The 17,394-nt window shown below is 50.7% G+C and overlaps 1 protein-coding gene across 1 annotated transcript; it reads left to right on the top strand.

The window, feature by feature from the left end:
• The first annotated feature begins 4 nt into the window (after positions 1-4).
• LOC116944010 (lactase/phlorizin hydrolase-like) lies at positions 5-16,789 on the top strand. The gene is made up of 14 exons (XM_076067993.1): positions 5-5,553; positions 6,297-6,415; positions 7,175-7,375; positions 7,569-7,722; positions 8,390-8,749; positions 9,353-9,524; positions 9,733-9,878; positions 10,424-10,698; positions 11,008-11,367; positions 11,831-12,180; positions 12,515-12,705; positions 13,548-13,796; positions 14,443-14,667; positions 15,443-16,789. Exons 1-14 carry the CDS (start codon positions 5,355-5,357, stop codon positions 15,655-15,657), a joined length of 3,216 nt encoding a protein of 1,071 aa, XP_075924108.1. The 5' UTR covers positions 5-5,354; the 3' UTR covers positions 15,658-16,789.
• The last annotated feature ends 605 nt before the right edge of the window (positions 16,790-17,394 follow it).

Genomic DNA, 17,394 nt, shown 5'->3' with positions numbered 1-17,394 from the left:
ATTGTTTGGGGCCTCATGGCTATGCTGCACGCGTTGTGCACAGACATTTGTTTTCAATTGGATTAAAGCTACGGTTGCCAGATTTTCGACTTTAGACCGAACTCCGACACATTTATCGGTAAACCTAGGTCTATCAGAACTGTGCAGTGTTGTGATAAAGGTCAATGCAGTACTGGTGCCAGATCTCAGTACAAATACATTCCTGCCATCTGAATACAGATGACAATTCCTGGACGGCCTGGGGAAACCCTAATGCCACCTCTGGCTAAAGCCTGGATGGGTGGCAACCCTAACCAACTCTTAACACAGAATTGTTTAAACTGAGAACAGGAGCAGGGCCTGACACTAAACCTTTGGAGATTTGGGAAGAATCAAACATTTTATTCGTACCTCCGATTAGCGCATTTGGCTACGTATGGTGCGTAAAAAGAAGTTCAAAATCCATTTGGTGGCTTTCCACCATTAAGACCGTTTGAAATCCAGGCACCTGGCTATGGTATGTAAGTGCGAACACCAGGCGAGATTTCTAATGCACTTGTGACGTTTCCCGCAGTAATTAGTGTGTGGGAGAAAGTTAGCCTGACCTGGAAACCCCACCCTACCACCATGTGGAGTCTGTGCCGAGTTGCCCCAATCCCCATTGCCCAGACAGAGCCGGACGCGAGCTTCAAGCACTTCCCTGGCTCAAGAATCATGGTCATCACGTGGGTGTGTGGCCTCTTGAGGTGCAAAACACAGAGTCCAGAATTAGCCTGGGTTATTCCGGTCACATACGGCTAACCAGTTTAGTGCTCACAGAATAACAAACACCACTTCGGGCAGTGAGGCCTGGTGGGAGTGCTGTTCGCCACTTGTTGTCGATGTTGATGGTTCACATCCAGCAGTCTGCCCTGGTTAATACTGCGATTGAATTTACCATAAAATTCGTGCAGCCTGCTTCACAGTGAACATTAAAGATCCAGTGATATTCGAACAAGCGTAGGCCATCATTTGCCAGTGTCATGGTCCAAGTTTGCCAAATTTTAAGAAATTACACAACAGACCACTTGCCTTCTGAAACAGTCTTGAGACTCGGTGAGGCGTTCCTGGGTGAGCAAGCGGTACGAAAGGTTTCCGTTCTAATAGATAACGACAGCTGTCATGAGGTAACCGGTGATATTGATGCGGCGCTCAATCACGTGAATACGCGTCAAATGAGCGACAAGCGGCAGTGCACAGGGCCGGTCGCCACGTGGATTTCTTTGAAAGGAGATTGACCTTCCAGAGTGGTCACCTCTCACCTCTGACATTCACCTGCAACTCTGCACAGCTGGGCTGACATTCCGCTGGTGTCCTCTTTGATGAATTTGTGGGCGGTTGTGAGTGAGAGTGCGAGTGGGATACGTTGCGAGTGAGATCGAGATGCTGCAAGTAAGAGATGTAAATAGGATCTCACGAGTGAGAGATGGGAGTGAGAGATGTGAATGAGAGATAAACAGTGCCGAGAAAAAGTTTGTGAACCCCTTAGAATTTTCAAATTTTACATTTTCAAAAATGACACAAAACATGATACAACATAACATATACAAATGAAAAGAAAACTTTTATCATTACCTCATTAATTAAAAATAAAATAAAACCCAACGCACGGTGGAAAAAAAACTTCCGCTCGCGCGTCAAGATTCGACTCTTTAAATCGCGCAAAGAAATCTAAGGTTGTAGATTTCTTTAAAATCGGCCGATTCCCGTTTCATCGATACCACAAACGCTCACCAGATATCGATTCTCGCCAGTCCTCGATGCGGGGTGACGCCACACACTTCATGGTCATTTCCCCCCTCCCCAAAATACAAAAGTACTTTTTTATACTTTTTGAATTGTGTACAGTCTGGAAGCTGCCCACATGCCAAATTTCAAGTTTGTTGCATGTTGGGAAGTATGCTAAACATTTCGAACAGATACACATTCACAAATTTCCCTTTTATATATAAAAACTAGCTTTACTACCCGGCTTCGCCTGGGACTTGGATTTACCACGCCCGGCCGCCTTTGTCTCCCCAGTGGCGATGTTCACACACCACACCAGTTACTCGAATGGCTCACAGGGCTATACCAAAATAAATAAACTGAAACTAAACTGAAGGGAGGCCCAGGACCGGTTCAAATAATCGTCACCGGTGGTGGCCGTCAGCAGGAATCTAACTCGGGTCGCCGGGTTCGTAGCGCAGCACGCTAACCACTACACTACCGCTCCCCCCACACACATGCGCGCACGTCCATAGGTACACATACACGCGCTTGCTGCAGACACAACTTTCAGGGTGTGTACGGCAGTAAACGACTCAAATAATAAAGCAATGCTGCACGAAGAACGCCTTAGACCTGCAACACATTTGTATTTCACTTTACCCGCGGAGGGTTGGGGGGGGGGTGACATCAGCAGGCACACTCCGTTACGCTTCCGCATACGGGTCACATGACAGATGTGACGCCACAGCTCACTTGCCGTGCAAAATATATGCATTATTGCGCGCCTCCCCCCCCCCCAAAATACAAAAGTCTATTTTTATCATTTTTGCATGGTGTACAGTCTGGAAAGTACCCACATGGCAAATTTCAAGTTTGTTGCATGTCGGGAAGTACGCTAAACATTTTTAAAAGACACACAATCACAACTTTGCTTTTATATATATGGAGGTATCCATTATTGCGCCCCCCCCCCCCAAATATATAAAAGTCTATTTTTATACGTTTTGCATTGTGTACAGTCTGGAAACTATCCACATGACAAATTTTAAGTTTGTTGCATGTGGGGAAGTATTCTAAACATTTCGAACAGACAAATATTCACAAATTTACCTTTTATATATGATTCTATATTCAATAACCACGTGTTAAAAAGTATGTGAACCTTTAGATTTAGTAACTGGTGACACCCCCTTGAGCAGCAATGACTGCAACTAAGTGTTTCCTGTAACCATTAGTCTATCACATCGGATTTGAGGAATTTTGGCTCATTCCTCCTTACAAAAATCTTTCAATTCGGTAACATTTGAGGGTTGCCTTGCATAGACAGCTCGCTTCAGGACCTGCCACAACATGTCAATGGGGTTTAGATCCGGACTTTGACTTGGCCATTGTAAAATGCGGAATTTCTTCTACAGCCATTATTTTGTAGATTGCTTGTATTTTCAGGATCATTGTCTTGCTTAAAGACCCACCTTCGGTTCAGCTTCAGCTCACGGAGGGATGGCCTGACATTCACTAGAATCTTCTGATACAATGCATAATTCATGCATAATAGAGCTTTTTTTGGTAAATATATAAATGTGTCGTTAAAACCCGTCACCACCCGACACAGCCAACTAGTAAGGGTTGTCACGTAAACAGAACGTGCCAATTCGTCACTAGTACAGCACACCGGTGTGTTGGAGAGCCAAGCCACAACATTTACAAACTGAGTATGACGTTTCGCCAGTAATTACAACTAGCTTCAGGCGACAGCCAGATTTGTGGAGAAATCTTACTGTTTCGTTCCTTATATAGAGGCGTAGATGTGTTGACCACCCTTCTGCGCTCTTGCACAATGTGGGGTGGGGTTACTGAGGCAACGTACATTATGCATGTGCATTATGCGAGCCCTTTGAACTTGTCAAAGGGCTCGCATAAGGGTTATGTGACAACCCTTACTAGTATGCTGTGTCGGGTGGTGGCGGGTTTTAACAACACATATTTACGCGATTTAACCCAAAAAACCTTTATTATGGATGATATTGGTCGCGAAAGCCTACTTGTTAAATTGCATAATTCATACTCTTTAGTTCTTTCGGTAAAGTCATGTAGGTATAAAATAAAATAATAATTCATGGTTGTGTCAATGATGAAAATCCGTACAGTTCCTGAGGCATAAAAGCAGCCCCAAACCATTACATTCCCACCACCATGCTTGATGGTTGGAATGAGGTTTTTCCGTTCAAAAGCAGTGTTTGTTTTTTTCCAATCGTAGCGTTTCTGATTGAGGCCAAAAAGTTCTACCTTTGAATCGTCTATGGAGAGAACATTGTGCCACAAGTCTTGTGGATCATCTATGTGCTGTTTGGCGAACTTCAAACGGGCAACCATGTTATTTTTGGAGAGCAGTTTTCTCCTCAATATCCTTCCATGAAGACCATTCTTTTACACCATTGGAACCTCCTTTGCCAGTAGCAAAATATGATCATTGTTTTTTTACCCTTTTATCTGGCAACAAACTGACACCTTTTTGACAAGGAGTCATTTTTGCATTGACTACAATACCTGCGGTCAGAATGCAAACAAAAAACATAACTGATAATGTATGCACTGTCCTTGAAATTGATTGGTCCACACCCGAGACAGCTTTCCTTAGAGCCTCGTCTCACATGGTGTTGGACCAGATGACGCAACAAACTGGCATTGTCTTTGAGTTGTACGCCTTTAGGCGTCATCTGGAGCCCCAAATCCTTAGAAATGGTTTTGTAACCCTTTCTGGACTGATGAGCATCAATAACTCTTCCTGAGGTCCTCAGATATTTATTTTGATTGTGGCATGACTTGTTTCCATACACCTGTATGGTGAAGACCAAACTCACAAAGTTTCTTATCTATATAGGGCGGGGCCTCCCAAACTCATCCCCGAAGATCTACATAATTATTTAAACACCTGATTCTAATTATTCCCTTAATTGATCTAATGAAACCAGGGTTTCACTTATTTTAAACCCACCCAGAACCTTAAGTTTAATTCATACATCATTTTGTTTCAAAGCACATGAAATCGGTTAATATGAACCCAATTAGATATTTAAGAAAGATCGGTTTTGATTCAGGAATGCTATCATGGTAAAACTATGCAATTTCCATGATTATCATTGGGGTTCACAACTTTTTCTTTGACACTGTAAGTAAGAGATGTGGGCTCGGGCTGACAGTCACCAAGCTCCTCCCATCACCCTCCGAGCAGCAAACCTTCACCCCAAGCAGGGTAATGTACCGGGAGGTCCCAGGGCATGCAGAGTGAATGCCGACTCGGTTTGCTTGTGGCCAAGCCTATCGCTGGTGTAAAGGGCAGATCGTAACCCTTATCTCCATTCCGTTTTTATCTCCCGCTGTTTTATTAGATGGCTTATCAAAGTCAGCAGTGTTTTTGAGATAAGTTGGGTGTTCTTTAGAACCGAGGTTACCTCTTATAGAACGATTCCCTCAGGGTGCACGGATAGAGAGTGCCACACACACTGAGCCAGGTTCCCAGCTCGTGCGTGGATGCACGATTCCTCTGGTGGCGGCGGCGGACGAGAGAAGAGGCCACACGTGTGTACTCAGGGCCCTCGGTGGGAGGACACGAGCTGCAAGGAGAAATGCGGTGGCCCTCCCCGGCCCCTCTGCTGTGGGTCCTGGCTGGGATGCTGGGCCCCGTTCTGGTCTGGGCCCAGGCTGGCAGGGACGTGTGGGACATCTTCCACAACCAGTCGGCGCTGCAGCGTGATGAGTTTGTGAGTGGGGCCTTCCCCGCGGGGTTTGGATGGAGCACATCTACGGCCGCATACCAAATAGAAGGTGCGTGCATCGCGTGCGTCTGTGTGCATCTCACACACCTGCGTCTGTGTGCATCTCACACACACGTGCGTCTGTGTGCATCTCACACACGTGCGTCTGTGCATCTCACACACGTGCGTCCGTGTGCATCTCACACACACGTGCGTCCGTGTGCATCTCACACACGTGCGTCCGTGTGCATCTCACACACGTGCGTCTGTGTGCATCTCACACACGTGCGTCTGTGTGCATCTCACACACGTGTATGTTTATCTATTTTAAACTTGGCAGCTAAGCACAGGCCCAAAACATCAAGTGGCCAGCAACAAACAGCACCAGCGTCAGAGTTTTAATGAATCGGAGTGTAATGTTTCTTAACTGCAAACCCTTGAGACGCAAGTTTCGCCTTGTGGAGCGTGGGCCTGCTCAGCCGATAACCCAGGCCGCTGGCAACCGCCGCTGCGTGACGGAGAACGGAGCTGGCGCTGACCAGCTCCGTGACGGTGGAGAACTCAAGAGACCTGGATAGGAGTTTCATTTGCAAGAGTGACCTGGACCATCACAATGACAAAAGCAATCACTTAGAAACAAGGACATCAATGAAGCAAATAGAAATCAAAGCAAAAACAACCCAGGTGGAGCTATCGTAGAGAAACGGCAACTCCTCATTGTCGCTGAAAACGATCTCAGCCAATGTCACGCGGCTGCCTCGCAAAACCTGAGCTGCTGTGCCCCCATGTCCCCCCCGCGCCCCCCGTGTGCAGGTGGTTGGAATGCGGACGGGAAGGGCGAGTCGGTGTGGGATCACTTTGTGCACACGCGGCCCGTGTTTGGGGGGGGCACGGGTGACGTGACCTGCGACTCCTATCACCGCATTGCGCAGGTGCCCCCTGCTGGCTGCTCACTCGTGCCATCGTTCGCGATTATTACACGGTCATGAGATTCTTCTTCGTTTGCATATTGTGTCCTTATTGACGCCAATCGCATCTCAGAACTCTGCCGCGGGACTTGTGACGCGCCGCGCAAGGTTCCTTACGGAGGCGCAGGAATCCACAGGCGAGCGGGAAGGCAGCCAGCACCGGCGCCACCAAAGAATGCTCAAGCTCTGTGGTCCTTTCTTGGGATGTTTGACCAACCCCCTCAATGACGAGTGTTTATTACTGCTGCAATTTCTCCCAGGATACTAGAAACGTGGAAGTGCTGGACTCGCTGCTAGGGCATGTCTTGGTTTCAACTGCAAAAGAGCCTCACTTTGTAACACTGGCAGTGGTTTTCACGAGCACACCAGAGGAGGAGATGGAGCAGCTCTGAGAAATAAAATATAGTTTTCACTGTCAAATTTAGGCTCATTCTCACGTGGAAAAGTGCTGCTCTCTGCTGTTTGTGGACCACAGGTCACTTGTAGAGATCTCAGAGGTAGCTCTGTGATATCCACTTCCGCAGTGTTCTCGAATATGAAGCGAGGGCGCAATTGCTCTGCGAGAATTTCGAACAAATTCCTCATCTCGTGGCACAACGCCGATAGCGTGATCAGGGTGGCGTTTTAGGGGAAAACAACAAAAGTTTATGTTCAAGAGCTGGTCTGTCAACGGTGTTTAGGCGGCTGGTGGCACTGACAGCACAATGCTTTTGCCACCCACAGGACATGGTGATACTCAATGGGATCGGCCTCTCTTACTATCGCTTCTCTATCTCATGGTCACGCATCTTCCCCAAAGGCGACCCCCGCCTGTCCTCCGGGCCCAACGAGCCAGGCGTTCGCTATTACAATGACCTCATCAACAACCTCACGTCGGCCGGGATCCAACCTATGGTGACACTCTTCCACTGGGACCTCCCGCAGGTGACCACTCGGAACGCTAAGCCACTCTCAAACCCAAGCATTCACTCAAGCACGCACTCACTCACCTACCCATTCACTCACTCTCTCACCCACTAACTCATGCTCCCACTCACTCCCCTGCTCGCGCCTTGACTGCCTGTAGCTGCAGTGGCCACTGTCATCTTCCTTTCCCCCGGCCCGTGTGCTTGTGCAGGCTCTGCAGGATACTGGCGGCTGGGTCAATGACAGCACAATCGCGGCGTACGTGGCTTATGCAGAATTCTGCTTTGCGACATTTGGCGACCGCGTGAAATTCTGGTTCACGTTCAACGAGCCCTACAACACAGCCTGGCTCTCCAACGGGTTGGGTGCGTCTCCACCGCCACGCCGACGGCCATCGCCATGCGCGTGTGGCCGGCCCTTGAGATGGAATGAGCTCCATCTCAAGGGACTCCAGAGTGTAAAGTGACATACACACAGGAAACACACGTAATGATGCATATACACACGCATTTTACATCTATAACTTACACATGATTGTTGTGCAAGGGAGTTTCAAACGAATATTGAGTTGAGACTGGCGGCGTGCTTGAGTGTCCGTGAGATAACTTACACATGATTGTTGTGCAAGGGAGATTCAAACGAATATTGAGTTGAGACTGGCGGCGTGCTTGAGTGTCCGTGAGATCTTTCCACGTTGAGGCAGCTCTGTGTCTGAGTGAGAGTTGAGCCTGTTTGGGTTTTTACTCCAGGGACAGCAACACTGTTAGGATGATCTTGTGACCGGAGAGCAGAGTTACTGTTGCAGTAAATCGACAGCTGTTGAGTGAAGAGGAGGCATCTAATAGTGTACGCGCATAGATAGGGGCCCAGTGAGGCAGTCATCTTCTACTGTGGGGGGAGAGCCGCGTCGAGTTCTCCTGCATGAGGCATTGGGACACTAGAGTCGCACTGTTAGATAGATCTGCAAGGAGAGGTAGTTAATGACTTGTTCAACCCAGGGCTTTGTGACAGAAGGTGCTGCCGTGTCCGCAGGTGTGACGGCGCCCGGCGTGTACGAGCCCCTCAGGAGCCCCTACGTCGTGACGCACAACGTGCTGCGGGCGCACGCGCGTGCATGGCACGTGTACGATGGGGCCTACCGCGCGGCGCAGGGTGGCCGCGTGTCCATCGTGCTCAACACGCACTGGGCCGAGCCGCGCGACCCCTCCAACCGCACGCACGTCGACGCCGCCGAGCGCTACGTGCAGTTCTCCCTGGGCTGGTTTGCGCACCCCATCTACGGGCGTGGCGGCGGCTACCCCCGCGTCATGGCTGACCTCATCGCCGACCGCGACCGTCCCGAGCCCTCGCGCCTGCCCAGCTTCACGCCGGAGGAGCAGGCCTATGTGCAAGGTGACGCGCGGGGTCGCTCGTCCCGTCCAATCGGACCACTTGACGAGTTGGCTTGGTTGAATAAAACGCACTCTGGGAAGGCAAACCTCTAATCCTGATCAAATACACATCGCAAATCATACCAGCTAAGAGGGGGCAATGGCCTGGCCTTACCTCCATGGTGAAGGGGAATTGAAGCGACTGGTCAGCAGGGCCCCTCTTGCTTTAGTGGCTGAGTCCATCCCCCGGTCCAATGGGGTTTGGCGGGTCATGCCACCAGGTCACCATGCACAAGTGTGGAATCGTCACAAGTGGTCTCTCCAGAATGGAACTCGGGTCATCACTGTATCCACAGTCAACCAAACCTGGATATATTTTCCAGGCAACCTAGGTCGATAAAAACTGCGCAATTTACTGTATTAACACACCAATACCATTACTCGATCTTGGTACAAATCGGTTCCTGCTACCTGAACACAGGTGCCAATTCCCAGACTGCCCGGGACAGTTGGCAACCTCGAGCATTGTTTCTGTGTCTTGAGAAAGCAGCCAAGTGACAGTGCAGCGAGTCTCGGCCTCACGTCGGCGCTGGCGCACGCTGTGTTACTCTGCGTGTGGCGGCAGGCACATCGGACTTTTTCTCCATCAACTCATACTCGACGCGACTGGTGTGGCCGGCTCGGCGCTCGGAGCTCCGCGTGGGGTACGATGCGGACATGGAGGTGAACGTGGAGATGGATCCCGATTGGCCCACGGCTGCAGCTGGGTGGCACCGCTCCGTGCCCTGGGGCATGAGGTGGGGCGACACCTAGGCCTGAACAACATGGACAAAATGGAGCGTCGCCTAATTGGATGTGGTTATAATCACGATCCTGGTGTTGATTGGTGATTGTGGTGGTAATGGTGATAGTCATGGTAGTGATGAAGATGATAGTGATAGCGGTGTTGTTGGTGGTAGAGGTGGTGATGATGATAAGGCGGATGGTTATGGGTGTGTTATGCAGGCGGTTGCTGAATTTTATTGATCGTGAGTATGGTGGCCCCGAGGTGTGGGTCACGGAGAACGGCTGGTCCGATCACGAGGAAGACGGCCTTGATGATGCTGAGCGAATCTTCTACCACCACACCTATGTCAACGAGGTGTTTAAAGGTAGGGCCTCTAGAAGGATGCGATCGCTGGAGACTGATGATGGGTTCTCCGGAGACACATGTCCATGCCAGTGGGTTAAGGTCTACAACGATGTTGATTATTATTTTGTGTTGTGTTAAATAGTTTTGCGTCAAGCTACGACCCATGCTTAAGAACATCTGGCAGTTTAGCATCCAACTGCTGGTGAGTCAATGAATATCGAAACACATCCAGAGTTCGTGTTGAACCACTGCTCCTGAAATTATTCACCCAAAGAAGACTGTGGTTTGTGAAACATGTAATAAATTCTTATTTTTAAAATCTCGTGGGACAGATATGTGAAGGAGACGAATTTTCAGCTTATTTTGGGATGGAGTCAGGGATCGTTTCCAGACTCTAGCTAGCGTGAACCAACGAGAGCACGGCCTGAACGTCACGCAACAGGGTCAGCATCGTGTGAACCCTGGAGCTGGGTTGACGCTTGTTCGGATTCACTCGTGACGCACATGCGCCCCACGCCCCATGTTCCTCTTACCCCCCCACCGACCCGCTCCGCCTCTGCTCAGCGCTGCACCTGGACCATGTGCGCGTGCGGGGCTACACAGCGTGGACCCTCATGGACAACTTCGAGTGGACCAACGGCTTCACTGAGCGCTTCGGGCTGCATTACGTTAACTTCTCAGACCCCGAGCGAGCGCGCACCCCCAAGCGCTCGGTCGGTGCCCTGCGCAAGCTGGCGCACGACAACGGCTTTCCGGGGTCAGCGGCCAGGCCGCTGGTGACGCTACACGGGCGCTTCCCCGCCGGCTTCCAGTGGGGCGTTGCCACCGCTGCGTACCAGGTCTGCGGTGAACCCCGCTCCGCCGGCCGCGTGTTCATTAATGTGCCCGTGTTTGCGGTGGTGCAAATGTGCGAATGTAGGCCACGCTGGCCGGCACTTCCCACAACTAGACATCAGGTCGACTTAGCCTAAAATTAGTACCTGGTATGATGAGTTAACATCGCCACTCGGCAGACATAAATGGCCGGGCGTGGAGCTGGCCACCCACCTCCTCGTGTGCCATGCTGGGTTCATAGGTGCTCGCTAACAGCACTTGCCCAGAAGTCTGTTATACGGGGGATCTTTGTATGTGTTTGGGCATTCCCACAGGTTGAGGGTGGCTGGAATGCAGATGGCAAAGGCCCGAGTATCTGGGACAGCTTCACGACACGGCCCGGCAATGTGGCGGGGATGGCCACGGGCCGCGTGGCATGCAACAGCTACCAACTGTTTGCGCAGGATGTGAAAGCGGTGCGGGCGCTCGGCGCGGGCACCTACCTCTTCTCGCTGTCGTGGCCCCGCCTGCTGCCCGATGGCACGGTGCCCGGGGGCCTCAACGAGCCCGGCGTGGCCTATTACAACCGCCTGCTGGACGCCCTCGTGCAGGCCGGTGTGCGGCCCGCCGTTACGCTCTACCACTGGGACCTGCCCCAGGCGCTGCAGGATGTGGGAGGCTGGGAGAATGACACGGTAATGCGTGCGGTGCCTACTCCTAACACGTTTGCGCATCTCAGTTCTCCGTGTCCGTCTGTCTGTCAGTCTGCAACATGGGTTCGTGATAATGTTCCTGAAGGTGATGCAAGAAAAGCAAACAATGAAATTTCATTTAAATATGTGTGGCTATTCAGAATTCACCCTGAGGAAAAAAATGGCCATATTGATCAGCGGGTTGCCCAAAACTCGACGACAAGTTCATCTCTAAGTGGATCAACATTCTCGGCCGAGGTGATGATGTCATGTGCCACATGTGTGACCATGTGTTGCCATCACGAGTCATGCCCCACAGGTCGTCATCTTGTTCTGCAGTTTGGAAAGTGATGTTACGATCCCAAATTCAAAACTTGTTTAATAGAGGAGTGGTGCAGTGACAGATCGCAGGTAGTGTCTGCCCAGCACCGTCGCTCACGGAGGCGCACCCCCCGCATGGTTGCAGGTGGTGGAGCACTTCAGGGCGTACGCGTCATGGTGCTTCCAACTATTTGGCGACCGCGTGCACACATGGGTGACCATCAGCGACCCCCTGTCCGTGGCGTGGCTCGGCCATGGTAATGGCAAGCACGCCCCAGGCCTTCACGTCGATCCGGGCCGGGCGCCGTACGTCGTGGCGCGCAACCTGCTGCGCGCGCATGCCCTGGCGTGGCATGAGTACGACGCAAACTTCCGGGCCAAGCAAGGTGGCCGCATAGCGCTGGCACTGAGCGCTGACTGGGTGGAGCCGCTGGACCCTGGGCGGACGGGGGACGTGGAGGCGGTGCAGCGGTACCTCGACTTCACACTCGGGTGGTGCGTCTGTGTGCGCGCTTCGATGTGCTTTCATCACCGCAGCTCTGTCGTGCTGTTGTTGCTGTTACTGTTTCTGAAGTTGGCCAAACTCTAGCGTGGCCATATCCCTGGCTTTGACCTGGACAGTTTGGGATTTGGCATCTTTGTTTTGGTGGCAGAAATCCAACTGTACTGAGATCTAGTGATGATTTTCAATGCTAACCAGGATGGCTTGCCAGATTTGAACCGTGAACCCGTGATTCCTCGGTGTTTGAGTGTAGCTTTGTATGCGTGGCCACGGTGATGTGAGGTCCAGTTGGGCTGGGATGCTGAGCGGCTGTGTTTTGTCGGACAGGTTTGGAGACCCCGTGTTCCTGGGGCACTGGCCCCCGTCCATGCTGAGTACCGTGGATCCTGCTCGGCTGCCTCCACTCAGCACAGAAGACAGCGCCCTCCTCCGGGGCACGAGCGACTTCCTCGCCATAGTGCACACGACAACGCGGCGCGTGCTGCCCCAGCGCTGGCCGGCCAGCGACGCCCCACCTGGTGTGACCTGGGTTTGCTTCCTCACCCCCTTGTTCACAAACTGGACGACTCTCCCGGCTTAAGCGGTCAGCTGCCGATCGTTAAACCCTTTTTCCTCCGACTGATTTTCAGAGCTAATCACAAAACATGACAGTGTGGTCCTGCGATCACTCGCTCACGCCACCACTGTGTGGGTCCTTCACTCGAGGGAGCACTAGAGGGTGTTTGGCCTACTCTTCCATGCTGACCAGACGTGTTAGAAGAGGTCAACGTACCCAGACTTGATTCCACCACCACACAAGACTTGTGTGCTGTACCTGTTCATGCTGCTGGGTGACAGAGGCAATTGAGAGACTTAAGAACTCGCCCCATTGTTTCAACCGCCGTGCCGGGAGATGGACTCGAACCGGCGACCTCTGGATTGCGAGTCCAGTGCGCTGACCTATCACCACGAAAGCTAATCACTCCACTTTATTATAGATTTTTTTAAAGATTAGCAAGTGGTAAAAGGATTTAAAATCAGAAGCCTCGTGCTTAAATTGGCCAGAAGTTCGTGTTTTCCTAATCAAGTGAGCATTGACGTGCTTATTTATGATGGGGCAAGTCTATCCATAGGACAATCACTGTGGACTTCCCCACAAAATGGACCTGAGTCTACCACCCTCCACCCCAGTAAGGTTCTGAACTCACAACTTCTGATTGTGGACCATCCTGGCCAGTCAGATTGGTAGGGTGGGCGAGTGTGCAGTCATCGTCTGTACTTGCAGGTTCTTACCGGCAGATGAGCATTGCGCAGGCACATGTCTCTTGCGAATCGCAGCAGCCACGGGTGGTCCCTGACTTGTGTTGCCTTTGCCTCGCAGAGCCCAGCTACCTGCGCGACCGCGACGCGGAGGCCGTGCCCGACTGGACGTGGCGTGGCACGGGCTCGCACGAGGTGCGTGCCGTCCCTTGGGGCCTCCGCCATGCCCTGGGCCACGTGGCGGCGCGTTACCCCGACGCGGGCGACGTCCAGGTGCTGGGGAACGGAGCCCCGCAGCTCAGCGACGAGGACCTGAATGACACCTCGCGGATGCTGTACCACTCGCAGTACATCAACGAGTTGCTCAAGGGTATCTCGCGCGTGGCCCCTTTCCTCCACAAGCCTAGCCACGCGCACCTGCACTGGCTTCTCACCACCCTCGCACGCGATCGCCGCGCTCAATCACTGCGGCACCGTGAATCTCAGAAAGCATCGGTATCATCATCTCAGCGATGGTGGCTCGGAGTGCCACGTGTAAACTGCCTGGGTGCAGCTTGAGCAGAGTCATTCTCAACGGGATTTTAATTCATAATAACAAGTATTTGACCCCATTCCTGTGTCATGTCGAAAAGAGTTCGCTGGCATTTGAGCACAGGAGTCTGAGACGAATGCTGGGGAATTTCGTGGCAAGGTAGGATAAGCAATGCACAAGTCCAGACAGAACAAGGCAGATAAATATTACGGATATGCTTTGGCAAAAATGCCTGTACTGGGGTTGAACGTGTGTGCAGGATGGGGGAGGGCCAGTTGCAGAGACATTGGAGCAGTCTTTACGAGTCTGGTAACCGAGGGGAAGAAAAGACCTAAGGGCAGATGGTGGGAGACTGTCAGGGCAGATCTTGGAGCCTGCATGTTGACTGTGCAGCAGCGGCAGAAGACGTTCAAGGTGCGGTGGCATAAACGCCTTTGGCTGCGTTGACATCCTGATGTGTATGGTGGATGTCTCCCCTCCCCAGCCATATCCCTGGATGGCCTCAACGTGAGCGCCTATTTTGCGTGGTCGCTGCTGGACGGCTTCTCGTGGGAGGACGGCTTCACGCGGCGCTGGGGACTGTACTCGGTGGCGCGCGACGACCCGGCCCTGGCGCGCGTTCCCAAGCAGTCCGTGCAAGACCTCGCCACCATCATTCGCTGCAACGGATTCCCCGAACCCAGCAAGCCGGACCCCTGCCTATTCCTGAGTAGGTCACCCAGACACTCTGCAAACGCACAATGAAAGGCAACCCGGATTGGATAATGGCAGTCACATCTGTTCAGGAGAAGCGTGCGATTGTTCACTTTGAGATCTAATTGATCACAGGGCAACATTTTTCATTGAACATTATTTAAGCAGCATTGTTGCAACACAAGCAAACTCGGTGTCTCATCAGTAGACTGTGGCTGATGGGAAGTGTAAAAATACTTTAATACTGTTATTCGGAGGGACATATACAGTATGTGTGAAGGTTAATTTAATGTTTGTTTATTTATTTTGTTAGTTATAGACAGTTAACCCTCTCTATCTACAAGGGTCAGGTTCTTGAAAACACTCACGAATGCAGAATTCACGAATGCAAAAAACGTGTTCCAATTGGATGAATGGGGTTACGTTCCTGGTACGAGTGAACCTAGGGAGGAAAAAGGTAAATGTAATAACAATGACGACAACAAATACAAAATGTATTATAAAGAACAATGTGTTTTTTAACTACCTTTGATAGTGATGATTTGACGGCGATGTGTTTGGTATCTCATTGAAGAGAGACCTGTTGCATTTTCACGGACTCATTTCTGGCCCTCGCCCATTATGTGATCAGGTGTGGCATTCAAGAAACAGCGAAAGAAGCCCCCCTCCCTTTTGAAGATATTTAAAGATATTCGAAGGAAACAGTTGTACTTCAGTATTGGCTGCTTTAAATGATGTGCATAGCTGTGTGATATAATTCAAACACAGAGGGTCACGTGCTGTCTCCACAGCTGAGCCAGACACCACCAAGCCTCTGCACTTCCTCGGGCTCTCGCTGTCAGCAGAGGACGGGGAGGTGGCACTCTGGACGCTATTTGGGCTGACGCTGGTGTTGACGGCCACCCTCTGCTTGGGGGTGGGGCTCGCCGCTTGGAGGGCGAAGACTCGCAAGGGCAAACGCCCAGGCGGCCTCGAGATTGACACATCCGTCTCCTCCATGTTGTAGCCTACGGAGTGTAATGCGCTAGTTGTTCGTACAGGAAGTTGTTTGGTGTGACCCTTTATGCCGAGCCTCAAAAACACCTGTAAATTTTTTGGTGAATATAATTGCACCTGCGTCAGCTCAACAGATCATGTCCCATGACAGAGTTGCCACTTTTTTGACAGACCACAACTGAATGTATTCCCTGGATTTGGGATTTATTGTTCGCACAAATATTTCGAAAGTCCCTTCTCGTGACTGTCGAGGTGCCATGCCCTGGCTCGACAGGAGAATGTGGTACGGCCAAGTCCGGACTTGTACCTTCTGTATGGGATAGCCCCCTCACATTTGTGGGATTTCTCCTGATGCTCCGATGTCCTCCCGAATGTATAACTCATGAATTTTCTGAAAATTTAATATATAAAGAACTGCAGGCCTTGGCCAATTGTTGTTTGTGCAAGTGCACCACCTGGCTGCCTTCCGGCTTGTCTGGTTCCTCAGCATTGTGAGATGCAATGTTCATGAACAACGAGATATAAAACAAAAGATTATATTTATTTTTAACACGTAGGCTTACGCGACATATATTATTCATAGTAAAGGTTTTTGGGTTATATTTCTTACTCGCGGTCTATAAAAACTCTGCAGCATACGTTGTAGAAATCAGTTCCTGCCACCCGAATACAGATGCCAGTGTGTAGACTGTTCAGGTCAATCCTGGCCTACAGATCAAACCTGGACACCTGGATAGGTGGCAACCCTATCTACGGACCACAAGTTGGGAACTACCAGTTTAGAGATTTGAGACCCAAGAAAAGCAGTTTCCGGTCACGTGGGCCCAATGGTATGTGGCCGCTACGGGCATGAGGAGTGCCCTTCTCCCGAGAGTTCAGGATCTGAATTGTCCATTCATTCAGAGAGTCACCAGCCCCTCTACCCTGCGACCTACCTTGGTCGCTTTGAACATAATCTTGCTACTCGCATGGAAACTGATTGTGTTTGTGTTAAAGCACATTTAAATTAATGATTTATACTTCCCATTATGAAATATGTTCACCTGCAAGGCATAAAGGCCTACATGCTCACCATATTTACCAGAATTACGCCCTTGAAACCTGGTGTTAATGCTTTGCTTAATAAAGATCTCTGAGCACGAGGAAGGAAGCAGTTGATGTTTAAACAAGGATGAGTGTCTATTTCTCCTGTTGCTGTATTCTACAGTGTTTGTTGCAGCCTGAAAGCCCTTTGTCAATCCATTGCTGGATGAGCAACGATTTCGTTGCGCGGACTGGCGACTTGACCAGCGACAAATTTCGATGTTATGAGATGAGGACATTTTGCAGATGGAGGAGCAATTCCAGGTGTGTTTAATAGGTGGGCAATTATCTTGTATCCGGCCGGGTGGCTCAGCGATCGATCAAGCGGCTCCCAATCGGAAGTTTGCAAGTTCAAATCTAGATTGGGAGTCGACTCAGCCCATCATTCCCCTAGGGTCGATAAAATGAGTACAATTTTATTGATAAGTCAGAATCGGTTACCTATGGTTAGACTCGCCCCTTTCATTAGGAACGTGACATTCCCAGCACTGGCTCTGGGCTGCACATGGGAGAAATCACTTTGACTGGATTTATATATATAGGAGTACATCCGTTGACGTGTAATAATACTTGGTAATTCCCATGGTAAAACCCATGATGACGTTTTTGACATTGGGACGGTCTGTCGCGACATCTGGTGACTTTCTTGAGGATCGTTTTTGAG

Source organism: Petromyzon marinus, chromosome 19 (genome assembly GCF_048934315.1).
Source record: "Petromyzon marinus isolate PM22_M1 ecotype Great Lakes invasive population chromosome 19, UKy_Petmar_22M1.pri1.0, whole genome shotgun sequence".
NCBI lineage: Eukaryota > Metazoa > Chordata > Hyperoartia > Petromyzontiformes > Petromyzontidae > Petromyzon > Petromyzon marinus.
The sequence above is the reverse complement of the archived record's forward strand: the minus strand, read 5'-3'. Positions and strand labels throughout refer to the sequence as shown.